Genomic DNA, 24661 nt, shown 5'->3' on the forward strand with positions numbered 1-24661 from the left:
GCCCACCTATTGCTCTATTTGACTTCAGAAAAAGAGAAAGTAGAAGTTCTTGACGTAGCAACATTTCTGTAGTCCACTAAATCATCTGTTCTTTAATAGGACTGCAATAGCAACAAGAAAATGAATCCAACCAAAGTTAGCCTACACAATAGGGAAAAATTATTAGCTTCATTTAAACAATCTTCATGAGCCACAGAAATACTAGAAGTAGAGGTTCAAATACTGTCATATGTCATCTCTCAAATCTGCTTCTCTTTGCCCATTAGTTTTTATCCTCTAGACCGTAAGCCTGGAGTTAAGAAAGATATTTTGATTGCAAACTTAGGAATTATTCTGTTTCCAACTTAAAAAAATTTTTTTTTCAGGAAAAGATTGTGAAAGCTTTCCTGGGTCATATTATTATAAAGAGAATTAGATGCTATAATTGGCAACTTTTACTACATTGTTGTAGTAGGGAGATTATATCTTCCCAAAGGAAAAAAAAAATATTATTTCCAGCAAAAAGAGAAAAGCCGGTTAAATAGTATGTGATTACTCCATATTAAGTGTATCCTTTCTCAGAGCCCTTTGTTCTGAAATTCTTAACAAAGAGTATTCTAATGAATCTCTTGCATGTTTTACATCTGGAGATGAGAGAAAGATGACCACTTGCTTGAACATGATTTTCTGTCACATTTGGCTTAAAGCCTCTGTTTACTCAGAGTCAACTAGGCAGTTCATCTTGGTAAGTGTTGGAGACATAATGGCAGAACTTTCAGGAATTTCAGAAAGAAAGCATTTCCTTTGCTCATCTACCCAAAGGTCGTAATGAGACATTCAGCAACCAAGTATATCTCACTCAGAATAATGTGTTCAGTTTCAATGGAAGGACAGACCTCATTGAAAAAAATCCATGTGTGTGCCTATGAGGTCTGTCCTAAGACCACCACTGGTTGGCAATGAGAGCTGGTATCACCACAATACAGGTTCTGCATGAGTTCACAGCTGTATATCCATGTAGTACTAGGTTTCACTTACAAAGGCATAAAAAATCTAAGGCTATATAATCTGTTTTATATTTTCAAACTTTTTAGTTGATATTAATTCAAATTTATTGCTAAGTGAAGAAGAGCTAATCCTTTCCATGTGAACCATGGATATGTACCTAGTTGATTTAAGTTACTAAGAATCAAGATAAAATTGGAGTTTTATACAAGGAAGAGTTAGTTACATGAGCTATACAAAATAATTGTTCACTAAAAGAACTATAGACTGCTTTTGTACAATATGTGTGTCACATTTTCTTGTATGCCATTATCAATCTTAAAGTAATTGAACTGCATACAATTTTTGTTCTGAAGTTCCTAACTACCCTTACAAGTATGTTTATATGAATTCTCCATGTCTGCTCACAGATGACTCAAAAGGTAAATACTCTGCTAAAATACAGAAATAATTAGGAGGCAGGCACTATTCAAGTACTCTTGATAAGTCTTTCACAAAGAAATATAATACTTTAATTTTCCAAAAAAAATAAAAATGAAATGAAATACAGAAATCATGAATATAGAGGACTAATATACACCTCTTGGTCTAAAGGTTATAGTTCAACTCCAATATAGATGAGTAATGATGCATCATCATTATCCTTTGAAGGTCACTGGGAAGAAGTCAACAATTTGACGCTAGCTTCCAGGAAAAAATATCACAGAGGTCTTTTCTTCATCAGTAAAAATTGCCTAATTCACATAGGAAATAACTTTTATGAGACTCAAGACCAAAGTCCTAAAGATCAAGAAAATTTGAACAGACTGATTAGCAGCAATGAAATTGAATCAGTCATCAAAAAATTCCTAACAAACAGAAGTCCAGGACCAGATGGCTTCACAGGTAAGTTCTACCAAACATTTAGAGTTAATAACTATTCTTCTCAAAATATTCCCCCTCACCAAAAGAGAGAGAGAGAGAGAGAAGAGGAAGGAAAGCTTCCAAACTCATTCTATGAAGCCTACATTACCCTGATAACAAAACCAGATAAAGACACTACAAAAGAGAGAGAGAGAGAGAGGGGGGAAACTATAAGCCAATATCTCTGATGAACATAGGTGCAAAAATACTCAACAAAATATTACCAAACTGAATACAACAATATATTTTAAAAAATCATTCACCACAGTCAAGTGGGATTTGTTCCCTAGATGCAAGGGTCGTTCAATATTCTCAAATCAATCAACATGATACATCAAAACAGAAGAAAGGGTAAAAACCACTTGATCCTTCCATACATGAAATAGATGCAAAAAAAAAAAAAAAAAAGCATTTGACAAAGCACAACATCCAGTCATGATAAAATCCCTCAATAAAGTATCTTTACATACAACATAATAAAGGCCATATATGAAGCCACCTCACACCTGTCAGAATGGCTAAATCAAAAACACAAGAAACAGCAAGCATTGGAGAGGATGTGGAGAAATCAGAACCCTCTTGCATTGTTGGTGGGAATGCAAACTGGTGCAGCCACTGTGGAAACAGTATGGAGGTTCCTCAAAAAATTAAAAATAAAACTACCCTATGATCCATTAATCACACTACCAGGTATTTACCCAAAGAATACAAAAACACAAAGGGATTTATGCACCCCTATGTTTACTGCAGCATTATTTACTATAGCCTAATTATGGAAGTAGCCCTAGTATCCATCAATAGATGAATGGATAAAGAAGAATGATATATATGACAGAATATTATGCAGTCAAAAAAAGAATGAAATCTTGCCATTTGCAACAACATGATGGAGCTAGAGAGTATAATGCTAAGTGAAATAAGTTGGTAAGATAAAGACCAATACCATATCATGTCACTCATGTGGAATTTAAGAAACAAAACAAACAAAAGTAAATGAAGAGGCAAACCAAAAAATAGACTCTTAGAGAGCAGATGGTTATCAAGGAAGAAATGGGTGGGGGAATGGATGAAATAGGTATAGGAGATTAAAAGTACACTTATCTTGACAAGCACTGATTTATGAGTAGAATTGCTGAATCTCTATGTTGTACAGCTGAAACTAATTTAACACTGTATGTTGACTATACTGGGATTAAAATAAAAACAAATAATAAAGGAAGGAAATAGAACAACAACAACACTACAGTTGTTCCAGCAAGAACACTCTATGCAAAATCCTTAATTTGTTCATGTTTCACTGTCTGGTTCTTATATAGCATTAACGTGAATGGAAGAAATGAACGAAAATCAGTGTTTATGGGTAATATCTTTTAAAGGTTAAAAATTAGTACCCAAACTTTAAAATTTTATATATATCATATATATTATACAAATAAATGTAAGATATATACGCATAAGATATATAGATAGATAGATACAGATATTATAGACTAGATCTGACAAAATATCAGTTTTTTAAATGTGCATAATACCATTTGTTTTATATACTGGTACATAGCTGAAGACCTTTTTTTTAAAAATAAAGTGTTACTGGGGCGCCTGGGTGGCACAGCGGTTAAGCGTCTGCCTTCGGCTCAGGGCGTGATCCCGGCGTTCTGGGATCGAGCCCCACATCAGGCTCCTCCGCTATGAGCCTGCTTCTTCCTCTCCCATGCCCCCTGCTTGTGTTCCTTCTCTCGCTGGCTGTGTCTGTCTCTGTCGAATAAATAAATAAAATCTTTAAAAAAAAATAAAAATAAAAATAAAAATAAAAATAAAGTGTTACTAAGTGAGGAAGGCCAATGGCTTTTGTTTTCTTTTAAAGTCCATATTGTACATAATACTATTTTGTGAGGTAAATTTGGGCCATTATACTGACAGAGTTATTGTGATATTTCAGCAATATATTCCATTTAAGTCATTCTTTATTTGTACTTTTTTTTAAATTCTCACAATTCTTTATCATTGATTCCTTTCATAATGATGTTCAACTGATTTATCCAAGTTCATCTTTAAGTATTTCAGGAAGATACTCTTACTGATAGATGAATGTAGGTTTTAGCTTGTTCACATACCAATTCAATATTTTTGTATTTAGTAAATACTCATTAAAATCTGAAGTCACTATATAAAAGTGTTAAATGAAAATTAATATGCACAAAACTCCCATCCTCTACTCACACAAAATGCAGGATTTAATGGGACCAGGTAATATACAGCTGAAGTGTACTAAAATCATTTCTACATTAGTACAAGTAGCCCTTTATAAGCTAAGAATTCAATTCCCCCAGCTCCTGGTATATGACTTTTTAACATTTGCTATTAATTTTAATGAAAATGATTGAAAGTAATATTCACTAAATGTTTTGGAAATTTTCCAGTCTATGTTAATACTTAATTGAAATGTGCCTTAGGCACTTAACATATATTAGCCTTACACTGATGGTTGTTTGGTTTTGCATAGGACTAAGAAAAATTGTAAATAACAGCAATGCCTTTGGGCAGGGAGGCTGGAAATTACAAACCTAAGGTTAATGAAAATGACCTTTCTGCACAAATGTTACTGTCAGAGGTAAAAAGAATGAGTTATGTGTTAGTTATGAAAAATAAACAAAAAATAAAGCATGCTCTCATATCTCATTCTTATTTTGCAATGTCTTGACCTTTTACTTCTCTTATTATGTAGGATACACTTCTGTATCAAATTTTGTTCTAACTTGTAGTATTCCATTTTTATCTAATTTCTCTGGTTTTAAGTGCTAAATACTTATTTTGCTGATAACATGATGAAAGTGTCCTTTTAGGTATACATATATAATAAGTCCATCTGTGAGGTTTTTCCTCACAACTCATAAAAAATGAGATGGGATGACTCTAATTATGTTTAATGACAGAAAATTAAAAGAAACAGAAGGAAATATAAACGTAGAAAATTATTTTGGATGCATTCAACAGACATTCAGTTTACTATTGTGCTTCATGGGGAGGGTATTGTGCTGTGACATGACTAATTAAAACAACACAAGAGAAAAAGTTATAAAAATAGCGTCTGCCCATAATCTTATATTTAAATTGGGTAAATATGACATATACACAGAAGCCATTAGAGAATCAGCTAAAATATTAAAAAATAGCAAAAACTAAGTATTTATAAGTTAGAGACAAACTTTGTTCCTGACTTTTCCTTTATACTTAAGGGGAAAAAAAATGTCTTAACCACTCTCTTTAAGTTTAACAAATTATCAAAAATAGTATTATGGAAATAAAAGTACAAGAATTCTGCAAGACTTTTTTACTTAATTATCACAAGGAGTTTTCTACCCAAAGATTAAAAGCCACCAAACTCTACTGTTATTATCATCGACATGAACTGCTTACTAATTCTAATGGAAGCATTAGGAATTTTTCTCTGAAAGATACTAAACACACATTTAATTAGAAATGTTTGGGTTCACTTGAGAAATCAGAGCTCTTGTTAGCAAATCTTTTGTGCAAAGAAAAACTGTGGTTACAACAGAATATAAAATCATGTACAAGGCACTTGAGAAAGTATGTACAAAGATACATGAAATTAAAAAGAAGTACATATGCTCTGGAATCCTCTTTTCTGAAGTAACCATAAATGGCATGGACAAAGGTATACAAATAAATGAAAAGATATTTACAATCAATAATTTTATCAGTCAGTGGCATGTAAGGGTAGGAGTGGCAATATTTGTATACAGCATATATCTACTTCCAGTTCAATCACATTCATTCATTCACAAAACATTTCTGGATCCTCCTACAACATTACACATGTAAGGCTGACCACCCTTAAATCCTTTCTCCTCTCAGAGTTCTGTTTCTGAGAACACTGTGCTAGTTTGTCTACTACTACTCGGATTCCTCCTTCTCTGTTTCTTGCTTGTCTCTGGTTCCTCTCAGTTCATCACTGTGACCATCCCTACGTTCTCTGGATCCTTGTGCTATTCTTTATCATTCTGTCTATAACCCATTATGTCCTATTATGAAGCTTCAATTGTCACTCTCCTCAGATGGCTCAAATTTGTATATTGCCAGCTCAGAGTCCTGTCTCTAACTTTCAATCTGAATATTCCCCTCCCTTTTTCCCTGGGCCTCCTGACATCTCTACCTGGACTTAACACATCTTTGGCAAGCGTCTCCCAAGCCCTCTCCCAGTAAGAGTTCTGTATTCCCCACTGTGTCTTCTCATGCCTAAATGTTACCTGATCTCCCTCCTCCACCCTGTCACTCCTTAGAGGCTCAGGCTTGATGCCTCTTTTTTTAAACGCCCAATTCTACCTCCCAAGCAGAGGTAAAGCATCTATTCCCTCAAGCTCCCACAAAACAAGACTGCGTTATGGCTGCTTATTTTCTACTAAAATTTCCTTTTCATTTTAAAATTTGTATTCATGGCACCCATCCCCTGGTCTTTCAAGGTTAAAAACTTTGAAACAACTTGATTTCTTTCTCTTTCTTATGCTCACATTTAATTAGTGATGAAAAAGTATAACTTTTCCCCAGCAAAATTTCCAATATGATACCTTATTTTAGAATTTCTGATTCCCCTTCTCAAGCAGAAGCTGTCTCTTCTTCCCTCTAAGCTCCAGCCAGCAAATTAGATGTTGCTATTTGTGTTCAAATATTTTATCCTCAACTATTATTATACTGGGGACAACAGTGATACCTTCTTCATTTGAGTATCTACCACAGCAACACCACAATGACGGTTTATAAATGGTAAATTCCTTTATTTACTAAGAGATTCTTCTTCTTTTATTATCTGCACCTACACCAGTCTACCCAGTATACTAACCTCTTAACAAGAGGTATCTCACATCTTTAGTATTCTGGTCAATTCGGCCCCACTTTTATTTTATAGCCTTTATCATGATCTTTTTATCTTCAAAATCACCGTCATCACTGTCACCATCACCATCCTCATCATTATCACCAACGAAGTCATTGCTCCTAGAGTATTTGACCTTTATTTGTTCATAGATTTCCATGTTCAAAGAATTTTCATATGCTTACTTGTTACACAGGACAGCATAACATTTTTTAAATAAATCACTAATTTTTCAGAGGATGAAGAATAACCTGAAGTACTTGGAAATACATAACAATAAAAGTATTCCCTGACCTTAAGAAGTTTACATTTTATAACATTTAAGCAATAAATAATATATGTGAGTTTTCAACTAGCGTTTGGTGACCTGTGTCCTAAATTTGAGTAATTCTTTACCCATACTCCTTGAGGTACCTAAGATTTTTTTCCTTCTAAAATTTTCTTTCTAACAAGGACTGAAGCAGAGGGTATGCTAATGCAGGTGTAATAACATGAGGAAAGTGCATAAATCTCCCTATAACCATTTAAATTTTTTTTTTTACTCTCAAATATCCCCACCGAGCCTGTGTTAGTAAAAGATTTCTCACCTAATAATATTATATTTCAAGAACACCAGGGCTTTCTGAGATGCACAGGAATTAAAAGGAAAGAAATTCCAGTTCTCAAGAGAAAAGCCCATGACTATGTAGAAATATTATCTACTAAGTAGGCCAATGCTATTCAACAAACCATTGATAAAATTTAAGAAATTATTTTATTTATTTCTCTAGGTTTGATGGATGTATCCTAGAGTTGCCATCCTGAAGATGTATCTCATTGCCCTATAAGGATTGGGGACCTCTAATTTTCCTTTCTCCTCTGCGATATTTATATTCAAAGCCTTTAGCCTTTTTTTTTAAACCTTTATTTCATCACAATAAATGTCAACAACCAATTTTTCATCCTATGCAACCGTAAGGTCTAAGCAGAAAGCAATACAATGCAACTTGAAAAAGTAACCTGGGTTTACCACCCTAGTGACTGAAAAGGAGAAGAGAGAAAGAAAATACAAGACAAAATAAAAATAAAAATTAAAAAAAAAAACAATGAAAGAAGGGTTCTTGCATAACTGCTATGAACAAGATACTAGGATAGATAATGAAACGGGTTATCTATTTTAATCATTGTAATTTAGAGAGATAGGTGTTATTTTCTATTTATATCCAAAGAAATGAAAATCAAAGATCTTAAAAAGGTGGAGCTGAGATTCAATCCAAGTTTAGTTTTTAATCCTCAAAGTCCTCAGTAACCAAAGCAAAACAAAATGAAAGCTAACTGAAAAAAAATTTAAAAATCCATTCATGTAGTTAACGCACAATATAAAGATATCCTGAACAGTCTTAACCTCTTCGCAAAGTTTGGGTTGGTTAAACATGTAAAATGGGAGGTTTAATTTGATGACCAAACCTATTGCTTCCAAAACAGAGAAATGAAGCGATTTCTCAGTAAAAAGATGTTCATTGAGTACATAAAATCTATACAGTAACAGATGCTTGGGGCTCAATAGCCATACGATTTGGCTTAAAAGAAGGTGCCTAAAATCTCATGATATAGGATGAATTGAGAAATGCAAATGTCAGAAGACTCCTTCACCAATCATAATTCACTGACCTATGCCTTAAAGCATTCAGGTCTCATCAAAAACATTCCCCAAACCAATGAGTTAGCAAAAGCAGACTCTGAGACCTTGAAATAAACAACAGGATGGGGAAATCTTTTAGAAACACATGCTACAAACTATCCTGGCTCAGCATCAGTGAAAATGGTAATTTTTATGACAACATAAATATAATGTTAATTATTCCATGATATTCAGCCTAAATTCTATTTGTACCATGTCAGTGAATTTTAAATCTAGTTTGAAAGACCAAAAAAAATGGCTTTTGTTTATACATGAAACAGTGACCATCATGTCTGCTGACTAAATCAAATCATTTCAAGCTGTAAGGTCAGGGGGTCCTGACAGAGTTGGAGTCAGATACCCTTCAGTTAAAAATTCATATGCTCAAATCAAATACCTAATACTTTTTTTTTGACCCTGAAATGCTAAGTAAATAAGGTCAGAAGAATTTAAAGAAAACATAGTAATGGTGAACTATGCTGTCATTTTTAATATGTTTTACACAGAAGCTGAGCCATTAGGTTCTGAAATTTTATTCACTTATAATTTATTTTAGAACCTACTTAATTAATATTCATAAGTATCCCTTACTGTTCTTTGTTTCTAAAATTAATACAATTCTAAAACTGGAACTCTTATGTTTGGTTAAGAGTTTAAATCTATGTTATTTTAACTTATGCAAAATCAACTGGAGGACTAAGGATAATTATCCAAATAAATCAACCAAAAATAAAGTTCTGCAGCACTTTTATGTAATGCATAATGAAAAAGATGCTTTATACCCAAATGATACTTTACTTACAAATGATACTTTCAGTTCTTTACTTGAGTGGTCTAAAAACTAGGCATGGTACTTGGACTTATGGAGTACTTAGTAGGCAAAATAATGGCATCCCAAAGATGTGCGCGTTTTAATCTCTGCAACCTATATATATTATTTTACACAGCAAGGGGGGATTACGGTGGCTAGTAAAATGACCTTAAAATAAGGAGACTCTGAATAACAGATAAGGAGATTTTTCTAGCCCAATATAATCAGAAGGGTTTTTATAAGTGAAAAAGAAAAATGGGAGAGCCAGTATCAGAGTGACACAGCCTAGGAAAGCTTGCACTGACCACTGGGTCCTTGCTGGCTTTAAAGGTGGAAGGGCTCCTGGAATCAGGGAATTGCACTGCTTCTAAACACTGGAAAAGTCAAGGAAACAGATTCTCTACCAGAGACTCCAGAAGAAGCATACTCTTTCTCCCACCTTGATTTTAGCTCACAAAGAAGTTTCATACTTCTAACATCCAGCACTCTATTAAGATAATGAATCTGTGTTATTTTAAGCCACCAAGTCTTCGGAAGTTTGTTATGGTAGCAATGAAAAACTAATATAGATAATCTCACAAATATATTACTGAAGGCTCCTGGAACAATTATCGGTAGCAACATTCCTAATACCTAATACAGTGCCTGGTACATTGCTAAAGTAATTACATTTGACTGATAACCAGATTCAATTTCCATGATAGGTAAGTAATCAGACAGATACAATTTTAAGTTCACGGTATAATCCCTGATACAAGCCACATGTATAAATTTGTTTTTTGAAAGAGTTTGGAAGATTAGAAAGAAGACTTTATCCCAATTTTGCATTTTTTTTGGTAGAGACAGCAAAATTCACATGCAATTAAAAGAAAAATACATTGTTATGCCATGTACAATGACATGTACATATCAATGCTGAAGCAATGCTACCAAAATACCACCAAAATACTCAAAGTCAGAGCTAATTTTATGGGGAAATAAATCAGAACATTTTTTCAGAAAACATCTCAAAATTAAAAAAGCAGAAATGGTATTCAGAATCTCCATTTTTAGCAGAGGTCAACTAAAAACTGATGATAACTAATACTGCCAACTAAAATTAGCCTTAACATCTGTCTTGTTATCTATATCTTTATAATAAAAATATTTTGTGACTGTTAACTGTAAGTCAGATTCCTCCTTCTCAAAAAGATAAATGGTTTCCTATCATAGCCAATACTACTATGAAAATAATAAGTCGATAAGAGAAAATTCATATTTATTAGTTTGTGATCATATAGAGATAACTATTTTGCTATTCCCACATCTTTTTTTTTTTTTTTTAAGATTTGTTTATTTGAGAGAGAGAGAGAGCATTCAGGGGAGGGAGTGACAGAGGGAAAGGGAGAGAGAATCTTCAGCAGGCTCCCTGCTGAGCATGGAGTCCAATATGGGGCTTGATCTCATGACCTTGAGATCATGACCTGAGCTGAAATCAAGAGTCAGTTGTTTAACCAATTAAGCCACTCAGGCTTAAATAATTTAAGATTTTATTCGAGAGAGAGAGAGAGCACAAGCAGTGGGGAGGGGTAGAGGGAGAAGCAGACTCCCCACTGAGCAGGGAGCCTGATGTAGGACTCAGTCCCAGGAACCTGGGATCATGACCTGAGCCAAAGACAGAGGCTTAACTGACTGAGCCACCCAGGCACCCCCCAAATCTTCTTAATGAAACAAAATAATGATTGGAGAAAAGAATAAAAAATTCATTTTTAAGTCCGGGTAGTCTACTTCTCCCCAATAGTAATGGACAGATTTCACACAGGGGAATACTTCCTGGTATCCTTTTTCACAACTAACAAAACACAACTGAAAGTAATGTATTACACATGGGAGAAAGGAAAGAGGGAATAAATGTAATAGTTATAATGGAAAGAGGTTTGATTAGGAAGACCAGAATGCATCTTAGGTGTTCTGCTTGCTTCAGACAGCAGAACACAAATAAGACACCAGAAAAATGGGCATATAAATCTCCTACCCTAATGTACATTATGGAAAAGTGTTGTTTGCTTGTTTGTTTTCTAGATTCACACAAACCTGGTACAAATTATTTTGAGACTGGCTAGGGAGTCAGATTGTGTTTCTTCTCTGGAGTCCCTCAAGGTCAAATGGGTCAAATATAGTACTTGCTAGAATTTTCCAAATAAATGAGAAAACTTTGCCTTTGTCTATTCTAGGTCTCTTCAATACCCACAAAATGTCATTATTTCTGAGGAAAAGTTCAAACTACCTTAAGAGAATCTAAATCTGTTATAATAAGTTAAATTAATGAAATTGAGATAGTACCTAACATACTCTGAAGTCTTGGCAAATATAAACAAGGGATACTTTTATATATGATAAAAGTATATTTTTAAAAGGGAAAATGATAAATCCAAACCTCAAAATAATAACTACCCTTGACCATGAGTCAGGACAATGGGACAGTAAAGGAGCACCTCGTGATGAAGCAGTGTTTGGTTATATTTTACTTCTTAAACTGAGTGATGACTTCATAGGTTCAGTTTTACTATTATGGCTCATGTCTTTCATATATATCTATATTAACCTACTTGTATGCATCAAATTGAGGGAATAAGATGAAAATTACAATTACCCACAATAAATCTGCATTTTAATAATTAAAAATGAAAAGTCCAACAAGAGAGGGATAAGGAAATTAAATATCTGAGAACCACCCCTCCATGAAGAAATTCCTCACATGCAGCTTTCCAAAAACACTGCTGCCACGGCTGCCATTGCACACGTGTTCAATACTTTGCGGACATGTTTACTATTCACCTTCTCAATTTATCCTTACAACATCTGTGAAGGTACTCTTATTTCCTCCATATTATACAAAAGACAATTTAAGAGAGGATAAGGGACCTACTCAAGGTCAGACCGCTCAGTGGAGATAGCAGAACTGGAATTCAGGATTTCCTGACTCTAGAGGCTAAGATGTATCATGTTATACCTAGAAGTCCCCTCTGTTTTTCAGGAATCAGTTCTCATAGATCTCTGAATTGGACATACTATTCATTTATTATATTTTTAAAATTTATTTGAGAGAGAGAGTGAAGAGGGAGAGAGAGAGAAAGAGAGAGAAAGCAGGAGCAGGGGTGGGGGGAAGAGGGAGAAGCAGGCTCCTCACTGAGCAGAGAGCCCAACCTGGGGCTTGATGCTGGGACGCTGGGATCATGACCTGAGCTGAAGGCAGATGCTTAACCGGCTGAGCCACCCAGGCGCCCCTGGACATACTATACATTTATTATAGAAAAACCTTTCAGAAAGCCCTCAACACTAAAAGAGAGTAAAGTTACAAAAGGATTGCTCCAAAGCAGATTGAAATTGCACATCTAAAAATTTTATCCAATAATCAACTGATAAAGTATAAATTCATATAACACCAATTAAACAATAGAAAAGTATGAACTATTGCCAAAAGATAAAATTAAGGTTTGTGTGTCTTTTAAGTAGCATTTTAAAAAAGATTTTGTTTATTTATGAGAGAAAGAGAGCAAGAGCAGGGGGAGGGTCAGAGGAACAAGCAGACTCCCCACGGAGCGTGGGGCTTGACAGGGGGCTCAATCCCAGGACCCTGAGATCACGAACTGAGCCCAAGTCAGATGTTTCACCGACTGAGCCACCCAGGCACCCCTTTAAAGTAGTATTTCTAAACTCTTCCCATAACCACTGATCTTTAAAGATTCATCAATGTCCTCAAGATAAAAACTCTAGTGCTAGCTTAAATTCCAACAACTAAAGAATGACCACTCGAGCACACGAGTTATAATTCAGCCTGAAATTGTCACATAAAAATGGGACTACCTTAAAAATAAATTGCAACAATATATGATAATCACAATTCAAGTGCCTATCTTCATGTTTGTCCTCTGATATCAGATTCTCTGTAGCTCTGAGGAAATAAAATAGATGCATTTATCTGGCCTACTCCAGTTGTGATATGTTTTTACATCTTTTGTGTGTGTGAACAGGAATACAGTCTAGGTTCAGTTTCTATATAAACATTATTTCAGGGAAACATAAACGTTAGCCTCTTTTATTTTAAACCTCAGCCTGCTTGTATGGATAATCTCTTAGCTGTCCTCCAGAACTGCTCTAAATACTGAGGATTCCAAAAATTAAGGAAATGTGAGTAGAGTGATAGTTTGATGTATAATCTAGCCTACACAACCCACTCGTAAACCCCATGGTGTAAGAAGTGACATGCAATTATCAGCCATCTGGGTTGTAGATAATCTTCCCAGCATTTAGAATCGCAGAGACAGCAGCACGTTCACTTGGAAGGAAAATGCAGAATACAACCTTGAAAACAGGTTCAGACAGCTCCTCTTTATTACAGTCAACTGCTTTATTCCTTTTGTAATAAGAAAAATCCCCTCCTTTCATCTCAGCTGATGACCTTGCTTTACGCTTTGTTGAGAAAATTTAAGAAAAAGAAAGGAATGCCTTCAGAGTTCCTTCAATAAACCTGCCACCCACCTGTATCTCTTCAGGTAGGACCTGCTTTCTTTCTTAGGACAAGGAATGAAGTGTCCCTACTTTCTTTTAAGGCCAATCTTTTCATATATGTTCTGGCTTCCATCCTCTTGTCCCTGTCTACTCCTGTGGAGGATGTAGGTCCTTTATTCATCTGCTCCAGGACCATCAATCTTTGCTTCTCTATTGTATCATTTTCATCATGAAAAAACAAAAAAACACCACCACCAAAAACCCTTTATCTTAATCATGTATCCACGCAGTTATCATTTTCTTTTGTTGTTAGTGCTGCTTCTCCAGTAGAAAAGTCTTGAAAAAGTTAATAATTGTGCCTCTGGGACCCACACTGTCACCTCCCCAGTGGCCTCTTGAACTGCACTACTGAGACCACTCTTGTCAGTGTCAACCAGAGCTTCAGGGATGACACATCTCACGGTTGCCTCTGTGTTCTCTTCTTTCTCATACTATCTGCGACATCTGGCTCCCTTGAGAATCCCCCCAATCCTGATCCAGGCTCTTGGTTTCCATGATCCCAGGCATCATGCTCCTGGTTTTGTTCTGTCCCACCAGCTGCTGCTTCTACGTTTTCTTTTCTGGTTTCAGCATCTCCAGGGGAAACGCAAATATTCCAGAGTTAGGGGCCCCTTGAACCTGCCACCAAAGCTAGTGGTTATGTTTTTGGTTTGCTTTGGTTTGGTTATGTTTTGATTAAATCAATCCTTATATTTATCGGTCACTCATAGTATTGTTGAAAATTTTCACCACTGGTATTTCAAATACTGTATGGAATTTGATGAAGAGGGCTCCTGCTGCCATTCATGCCACCATTATTCCAGAACAAAGAGGAAAATGTGCAACTAAGGCCATATATGTAGGGTCATCAGTGCGATAACTCGGTACGGTAGCAATACCCTGTTAAGGTGTTCTAACTTTCCTTACCTCCCAGGGTTTGTCTGCTTCTCCCTGTCCCATGCCCCGCTACCCTACAGAAAGATTTACAAGCTACCTTACAAGAAGTTCAGTTTCTAATAATGAATGATTCCAAATTTTGATTTTACTCTACCGTAAGGCCAAGAAGTCGTTGTATGTTTTCTTTTACCGCTTGTAAGAATGTTTGAGCTAAATGATTAATTACTTTAAACATTTTATCTCAGAACAATATCTATTCTTCCCCTATCTTGTTTTGTTTCTATTTGACTTTATTTGTAACTATTGGACTTAAATATATTTTATGATAAGCTTTGGCAAAATCTTTTTGCAACTAAGTGTTATATATGTTTTTGATATATAAAATATACTGCAGGACAGTGTTGAGCTGTTTATCAGCAGCTCTCTTAAAATGGAGGTCATGGTTTTAGTAAATGAGAAGTTGAATACAAACTTAAGCGAGGGTTTATAAAATCACTATTAATCTAATATGGTGTTCTAAAGGGGACAAAAATAATCACACTGTAGCCTGTGCTTCTTAGACAGTACTATTTAATAGAAGTATAAGGTAAGCATCATGTATGCTTTGAAACTTTTTTTAGCCACAAGTAAAAGAAATAGATAAAGTTAATTTTATTAATATAGTTTATTTAACCCAATTTATCAAAAGGTGTTATGATTTCAACATGCAATATAAAAATTATTAACACGCTATTTTATTTTTTTTCTAAGTCTTTCAACTCCAGTGTCAACTTTACACTGAAAGCACATCTCAATGCAGACTACTCAAATACTCAACACCCATCTCTGGCTGGGGGCTACCATACTGGCCAGCGTATTAGACTTTATCTGTACGAGAATATCAATTTAAGATGCACATACATTTAAGAACCAAAATCCTAATCACCACTATGTGGAGTACATATGAAGTTTAAATAACATAAACAGAGGACAGATACGTTTATTTCCCCTGAACTCTATTTCAGTGATCCCATAATGTAGCATTTTAAATATTTCTATTCAAATAAACAAGATTTTGTACTTTACCTCCTGCTGTGGCAACTTTAAAATGCTCCAAGTAAAAAGCTGCTAAAAATTACAAATTGCCACCTAAGTTTCCCTGCCTACATGATGATAATTAGTCCTATTTTTGAAGGACCACAAATTATTGCCAAACAATTAGATGCATCTTTAGGAAAACTCATCTCTTTTCTTCCAAAATACCTTTTTGGAAAAAAAAGAAAAGAAAAATAACCTGTTTCCATTCAGTTCGGGAATCTTCACTTTTTTTTTTTTAAAGTCAAAAATAATTATTTATTACTTATAATATTCTAGGTATTTATTGGGGATATAAGATGAATAAGATACTATTCTTAGAGAACTCACAATCAAGCCAAACACCTGAGCTAATATGTAATGTCACCCTTCAAAAATATATATTCGGTTACTTCTCTGAAATCTTAAGAGTAAGGACTTTTTTGAAACTACTTTGTTGAGGTATGATGGACATAGAGAAAGATGCACATATTTAATGTATACGACTTGATAAGTTTGGAGATAAGTATACACCTGTGAAGCCATCACCACAAGCTACATCGTACACATATTCCTCTCCCCCAAAAGTTTTTTTACTGACCTCTTCAGTTTTTTGTGATAGAAACACTTAGCATAAGATCTACCATCTTAGCAAATTTTTAAGTAGGCAATACAGCACTGTTAACAATAGGCACTATGCTGTATAGTAGATCTCTACGATCTACTAATCTATGTAACTGAGACTTTGTACCCTTTGACTGAAATTTCCCTATTTTCCCTCCCCCTCAGCTCCTGGCAACCAGCATTCTACTCTCTGCTGCTATGAGTTTGACTCTTTTGAGATTCCACATCTAATTAGTATCATGTAGTATTTGTCCTTCTGTATCTGCCTTATCTCACTTACTATAATGTTTTCCAGGTTCATCCATGTTGTCCTTTTAAAGACTGAATAATAGTCCAATATGAATATGATATATATTGTATTTTCTTTATCCATTCAGGCATCGAGAATATTTAGGCTGCTTCCATGTCTTAACTATTTGGAATGATGTTGCAATGAACATGGGAGTTCAGATATATCTTTGACATCATGATTTCAATTCCTTTAGATATACATGCCCAAAATGGGATTGCTGAATCATATGGTAGTTCTACTTTTAATTTTTTGAGGAAACGTCATACTGTTTTCTGTAGCGCCTGTACCAGTTTATAACATTTCCACCATTAGTGCACAAGGGTCCCGTTCTTTTTCACCAACACTTGTTATATCTATCTATCTATCTATCTATCTATCTATCTATCTATCTATCATTTATCTATCATGATAGCCATCCTAGCAGGTGTGAGGGGGCATCTCATTGTGGTTTTCATTTGCATTTCACTGATGAATAGTAATATCGAGCACCTTTTTTATATATCTATTGGCCATTTGTAGTCTTCTTTGGAGAAATGTCTATTCAAGTTCTTTGCCCATTTTTTAAATCAGATTGTTTTATTTATTTACTGTTTTCTATTGAGTTTAGGAAGTCCTTATATATTTTAGATATTAGCCCTTTATCAGGTATATGGTTCATAAATATTTTCTCCCATTCCATAGTGTTGCCCTTTCATTTTGTTGGTGGTTTATTTTGATATGTAAAAACTTTTTAGTTTAATGTAATCTTACTTGTCTATTTTTCTGTTGTTGCCTGTGCTTTTGGTGTCATATCCAAGAAGTCATTGCCAAGGCCAATGCCAAGATGATTTTCCCCTATATTTTCTTCTAGGGGTTTTAAGGTTTTCAGATCTTATATTTAAGTCTTTAAGCCTTTTGAGTTGACTTTTGTATATGGCGTAAGATAAAATCATCCAATTTATTCTTTCACATGCAACCAGCTTTCACAGCAACATTTTTCAAATATATTATTTTTCTATGTTTGTGGAATATTCACTTTTAAATTATCTCTAAAATTAAATGAGTTGGTGAGAAGTTATACAGATGAGGAGAATGAAATGGAGGAAGAGAGCTTTGTGCACAAGGACTCAGTAACAGTGACTCACAACTAGCTGCCCATCCCACTATTCCATTATCTCTCTCAGTGTAAGCTTTTTCATCTTGCCCTCCCAATTATTCTGAACCAGAACTTGAAAAGAAATGTAGTAAAAGAAAGAAAAAAAATTAAGTTGATTTTTTTAAAAAGAGATTTATCTTCCTTCATTTCTTCGTAAGGTAGTCACCAGATTCTATTTGGATGTCAACAGGTGCTGTGCTATGTGCTAGTTGACAGCCACTCAACATATACTTCACAGGTGAATGTTAGTTTTGTTAATAAAATAATGAATCATTTTTTAAATCTCTCACCTCTTATGTATGTTCACAGAGACCTGAGCTACATAATACTAGAGTGAAAACCATCAGGGTGAATTATGTTCTTTCCTTCTCTACTTAAGATAACAAGGGGAACATATCAATGTTCAAAAATTATGTGTCAACTGGCTTTATGCTCTATCAATATCCATGTCGCCCAACAGAGCAAATAATTCTCATCTGAAGGACTTACTTTCAAGTGGCACAAAAAATGATAAGAAAAATAGTTCATATAAACATTGCATAACAGAAGCAGTAAGATATAGAAGGCTGGTGGAGTTAGAAGTAATTGAATTCAGGTTTCTTAGGTGACTGTTGAATACACAGAATGAAAGAGCATATCCACAAATTTTATAACATGTAACACTCAGGGTATTATTCTAATCTCCTATGACAAAAGTTTTAGATTAATTGTTTTGATCATTTTGAGACAGAACCAGTTATTTTAAAGCAATATATAAGGCTTATTCCTTGTATCATTTAAAAATCAATTTTAATAAAAGTTATCTTAAATATTGTTGCCTTTGGCTTCAGCAAATCCTTTTCATTTGTATGGGGTTTTAGATTTTCAATGCACTTTCATGTACACTCATCTCATTTGATTTTCTCAACAATTCTATGAGTTGATGTTACTATGCTGTAAGTAAAGATTTCGAGTCCAATTGATTTTTCTGACTACAGGTCAAAGAAAAGAAATCCTGAGAGGTTGCCATAAAAATCCAGTCTTCCTTTCTTATATAAATGTACCTTTACCCCATTCTTTTTGCCTTTATCAACATCTCTCTCTGACTGGCATTTTGGAGATATCAATAGTTTGCTGTCTCTACACAAAGGACCCAGGGACTTCTTCTCATTAACTTCTGTTGATCCTGTTGTCAAGCCTGATAAGCAAACAGAGGGCACTCTTTTCTTTAATTTCTTATTAATATTTTATATCTCTTCTCCCAACACCAATCCTGGTTGCAAAGTCTCTACATTGTCCCTCCCTTCCACACCACACACACATTGCCAAGACTCCAAAATTGTAAAATTTTTAACTCTGCACCTGCATAATCTATATTAATTCAACTTATTATAACAGGATTAATTCAAGATATACAACAAACAGAAATAATCAGAATTGACTTACTAAAAAGACTGCTTAGTGAAAATCAACTTTAGAAATAAAAAATTTCTCTCGTGATCTTTCAGTTATTTCTTGCATGCGTTTCCTCCTCCTGTCCAACATGATTTCTAATGTGTTTCTTGATATCCAGATTCACAGAACCACTCTCAGAGCACTCAGAACCACTCAACCATTCTTTGCTTCCTTCCTCAAATGACTATATTTTAAATATCTTTCATCAGCGTTTGAAACTTTACTTTTAGGAGAGAAAATCAGCTAACATGATTCAACAGATGATTTTACTGCTTCACGGAAAAGACCTGACCTCACTCAATCTATCCCGTTCCAATCTAATTCTTTCTCATCACCTGCCCTTTTCTCCTTATCTCTTTAAAAAGAAAACAAACAATCTATTCCTTTACTAGACTGTACTAATCATGCATGCATTTGAGCTCACCCATTCTTGAGAATATGTTACCTCAATTATATCTTCTTTCATTGGCCTGTTCATCTCACCTTCCAATAGATTTTTCTTATCTCCCTAAAACATAGTCAAATCCATTCTACACACATGATAAAAATAGTAACACCTTCAGCAACTTTTCCAATTCTGTTCTCTTAAAGAAGATATTTATTTAAAAATAGCCACTCCCAATTTCCGGTAACTCCTCAACAATTTATAATCTAACACCTTGCCTCTTAACATTCTTCTCTAAACTTTCTCCTGCAACATTTTCTCTCTGTATCAGTTATCTATATGTGCAAAATAAGCTACCCCCAAACCTAGTAACCTAAAAAAACCAGTAAGTGTTGATCACAAATTTACTTGTCAGTGGTTCTGCTGATTTGGGCCTGGCTGAGTTGAGCTGTAAAGAACTTGCTTTCATCTATGTGATCAGCTGTCTGGTTGTTTTGAAACTGGCTGGTTGAGGAAAGTTGGCTAGCTGTTAGCTGGGATTAGAAGAATTCATATGGTAACAGTAGGATTCCAAGAAAGCGTAGAAGCATGCACGGTCTCTTGAGTCCTATACACAAGACCACTATATTATCATTTCTGTTGTATTCCATTAGCTAAAACAAGTAACAACAAGGTAGAGAAATAAGTTCCATGTGTTTGCAGGTGGAATTGCAAAGTTATGTTACAAAGATGAAGAGCTACAAGGATGAATGAAGAATTGAACCATTTTTTATTTGGACTCTATCACATCTTGCTTAACTTCTTTCTTACATCAGATCAGTCTTCCCTGGGTCTTCAGGAATTACAATTTCCTAGATTTCTCCTTACATTTCTAGTCTACTCTTTCAATCTCCTTATTTGGCCTTGTCAATTTTTTGAAAAAACACATTTCTTTACATTCATTCTTTGGTCTTTTTCTCTTATAACTGTACATGTTTCTCCCATGACTCTGTCATCTGAATTAACTGGCTTGTCACAGGCTCTGCTTTCAGAGAAAACAAATTAAGAAACATTCTTTTCCAACAGTTTTTATTGTGTCAAAGCCTTATTACCTCTTAACCGAACCATGGCTCTAATTTCTTTCCTGCCTTCCTAACTCCAGCTTCACCTGTCCTCTGATTATCTGCTGCTTGCGGAATCTTTCTTAAAACTGTATCTGATTTTGACATGAAATACTTTATAATTCTAAATCAATAATCTGCTCAAAGAACTTTAATTTTTCTCCATTGAAAGATTAAATTTTGTTTGGAATTTAGGGCTTTCCACTATTTGACCCTAGTCTATTTTATTCAAACTTACAGTAATCCTATATACCTTCACTTCATATTACAGTCTCTGTTCCTAGAACACTCCCTGTACATCCCTATCGTATCCCTTTCTCAGCTTCCCTTAGTCTTAAATAATTATCCCAGGAGACCCATCCGCCTGATCCTCTACTTGTCTTTTAAGAATCAGCTCAAGTAACATGTCATGTGAATCTTCTTCCTAGTTTGGAATCTTCTTCCTATTTTACATGATATATCTGCATCTCTCTACTGGATATTAATCATCTCAAAAGAAGAAATGATCTCATAGATTGTATTACCAATGGTCAGAGATTTTATGCCAGAGAGTTACTAAAACAATAAATATCTGTTGAATAATAGTGAATGACTTGAGATACAAATTAAAGGAAACCCTATTAAGAGGTAATATATACTTAGTATCTTTCTAATTGTCAAAATTAATTTTGCATATGTGCATTTTTAGTTAGTTAAATCAAGAAAACATCAAACTAAATTAACTGAAGATCAAATTTTGAGATGATTTCCTTTGCTCAATGGAATCTTCAAAATGCATTAAATATAATAAAAATTAAAGCATGCTGGGGTGCCTGGGTGGCTCAGTTGGTTAAGAGTCCAACTCTTGGTCTCAGCTCAAATCTTATCTCAGGGTCATGAGTGCAGACCCCGCAAAAAAACAAAACCAGACAAAACCAAACAAAAAAACAACAAAAACCCCACTACAACCACAACAAAAAACCCTAAACCTAAAGCATATAATCAATATCAATATTAGTAGTCACTGTTTGTACATTGAATCAATCTGTGTCCCCACAGTAAAGGTGGGTAATAGTTTAATAAAATAGTTTAATAAAAAGCCATATATGAAAACTTGGATATAGTTTAGGAGACAGAAGTACCCTGAAGCTAGTAACACCTGTCATGGAGATCTTTACCACCCTTTGGCCAGAAGTGGTGAGAGGCTAGAGCCTTTATCAGAACCTGCAGACAGGGCAAATTTATAGGAGCTGTGACCTTTGGTAGAAGAATGTAAGTAGCCTAAAGGAAATTCAGAGCTAACACTACTTCCTCCTTCTGATCTCATGCTTGTATTTCCCAATAACCAAAATCTAACAGGAAGCCAACCTTACCCTGGAACCCAAGGGCCAAGGGAGGTTAGTAATGTGACAGGGAGCAGGGTGGAGAAGGATGGAAAGTGGATCTAGAAGACAAATGTTTGATATCTGGGGGCTCTATTTGGACATTTTATTTTTACTTGACTTTCTTTTTATGCTGCTGAGTCTCAGTTTCAGAAGAATAAGTCATAGAACTTATTTCATTGAAATATATTGGTTTAGTAAAAATGGGCAAGGATTCTTTTTAGCTGAAAGGAGTCCACGGGTCCAATTATTTTGCATTTTTTGAAGAAACTCAACATTTGCATCAATAATATGGGGGAAAACATTATGGAAGGAGAATGGATTCAGAAAAGTTTTTATTACAGCTTTCTGCTTGAGTACATAATCAACTTCACAGTCAGATATTTTCATGTCTTAGAGTTACTAGTAGTCTGATGTGCCTTATTATAAGCACAGAAGTGTTTTTATTCTTCTCAGAAGATGTTGTGAAGCACAGGCATTCAGTAATATAGCCTTTAGGACTTTTAGCTTAATTTGGTAGCTTTCTTATACTTGACAGATACAAATCTGCCCTGAGTTCTCCCTTGAAATATATCAAAGACCAAAAAAAGATATATACACTCCCAAAATTCTGAGAAATTAATCCTCAACCTTAAGAATTAGTTGGGAAGATAACATGAGTCAAAAATCTAAAATAATTTTAATGACTTTTTTCTTATGTCCCCAAAACCAAGGGACATGAAGAAATTATCATTCAGAAATAATAATTTCTTTCCCTTGGTTATATTTTAAGGCATAAAATTCAAGTTCAGATATAATATCTAATTGAAGTCTTATAACAAGTCTAACTATGATACATATTTGGATATATCTTATTACTCAATTATTATATTAGAAAAAAATTGTGTACTAAAGAGATTGAGTAATAAAGAGATTAAAATCCAAAGCTAATAAATGAGAAATCCTGCAACTGAGGTGATTCCCAGTGCAGTACGGGATCTGTAAAACATTTTTGAGTACACACAAAAATTTATGTATCATTTACTATACTAAGAACATTCTAAAACATGCACAAAAAGTTTTAAAAGGATGAGATTAAAATAAATGTAAATTGAAAATCTGAGATTTTTTTTTTACCTGCCTAGCCTGTTTTGAAGATTATTAGTCAAAAGTACATACACCAATGTATCCTCTGAACTAAAATAAATTTGCATTCCTCAATGCTCACTTTACAGAAAGTGAGACCCAAACGTCCTCGGATACCAGGGCTCAAAACTATAAACAAAAAAGGAAAAACTGTGACAGGAATTTTTGAGGCAAAAATTAAAGAATTTGATAACCATTTAGATATAAGGACCACGGGAGAAGATGTTCAGAATGATTTCTATTTTTTCTTTCTTTTTTTCTCTTTTTTTGCTTTAGCCATTAGGCAAATGCAGAGTCAGTTATGCAATATCTCTTGAGATAGAACACCAAATTTTAGTTTAATATTACTGTTAATTTGAAAATCTTTTCATGTGTTTGTTGGGATATTTAGCTTTTCTCCAATAAAAAAGATCTGTTAAGTCTTTTGCCCTTTTCTGATTTTTTTTTCTTGTTTAATTTAAACAAGTCTAAATATATATAGATTTTAGTTATTTTGTCCATTTTATGTTCTTTTGTGTTTGGCTTCTTTTCCTCAACATTGTGTTTATGAGAAACCCATGTTTTGGTGTGTCACTGTAATGTGTCTATATTACAATGTTCCTCTATCTTACCCTGGCTCATTGTTTCATGTGCATGGTAAAAATAGGTTACTTCCAGGTCCAGCTTTACCCATTTGGTCAAGAGAAAGAGAACTTGGAAGAGCTCTGCCCAGATCTGAAAATAACATAAATTCCCCTGGACACATTCCATTGGTAAAACTTCATCATATAACCCATTTAACTTCAAAGGAGGCTGAGAAATATAGTCAAGCTGTAGAGCTTTTGCCCAGCTATAATTTCATCATTATAGCATACTGAGAGAACAGATTTTAGTGGACAACCCCCTTAAAAGACGCTTCTTCCTCTCCCACTCCCCATGCTTGTGTTCCCTCTCTCGCTGGTTGTCTCTTTGTCAAATAAATAAAATCTTTTAAAAAAATGAGAATTTGTAATTGATTAATCACTAAACAGAAAGATTAATAAATTGTGTCATTCATTCATGAATCTTTTGTGACAAATTCTCAGCGAAAGTATGTTCCTTTTAGCAAAATAGAGAATGATATTTTGGCAGTGGCATCAAAATCATGCTAGTAATTACTTAGTATGTACGGATAATTCAATTTATTTAAAAAAATTGGTATTAGGGGCGCCTGGGTGGCACAGCGGTTAAGCGTCTGCCTTTGGCTCAGGGCGTGATCCCGGCGTTATGGGATCGAGCCCCACATCGGGCTCCTCTGCTATGAGCCTGCTTCTTCCTCTCCCACTCCCCCTGCTTGTGTTCCCTCTCTGTCAAATAAATAAATAAAATCTTTTAAAAAAAAAATTGGTATTAGTTTCATCATGGCAATACTCGTAGACTGACAAACCTGACTAAAAGAGACAAAAAGTTTTCCAGTAGTTCTTCAAATATGTTATAAATATTATATATATATATATA

The 24661-nt window shown here is 34.5% G+C and overlaps 1 protein-coding gene across 1 annotated transcript in view; it reads left to right on the plus strand.

Annotated features, from left to right (window-relative positions):
- The first annotated feature begins 6652 nt into the window (after positions 1-6652).
- Positions 6653-24661, plus strand: part of LOC121103145 — a 36416-nt gene continuing 18407 nt past the window's right edge. The window contains exons 1-2 of the mRNA XM_040632322.1: positions 6653-6669; positions 6812-6905. Coding sequence (XP_040488256.1) covers positions 6653-6669; positions 6812-6905 — 111 coding nt within the window. The remainder of the gene's footprint in view (positions 6670-6811; positions 6906-24661) is intronic.

The sequence above is a fragment of the Ursus maritimus genome, unplaced genomic scaffold (assembly GCF_017311325.1).
Source record: "Ursus maritimus isolate PB19 unplaced genomic scaffold, ASM1731132v1 scaffold_17, whole genome shotgun sequence".
Classification (NCBI taxonomy): domain Eukaryota; kingdom Metazoa; phylum Chordata; class Mammalia; order Carnivora; family Ursidae; genus Ursus; species Ursus maritimus.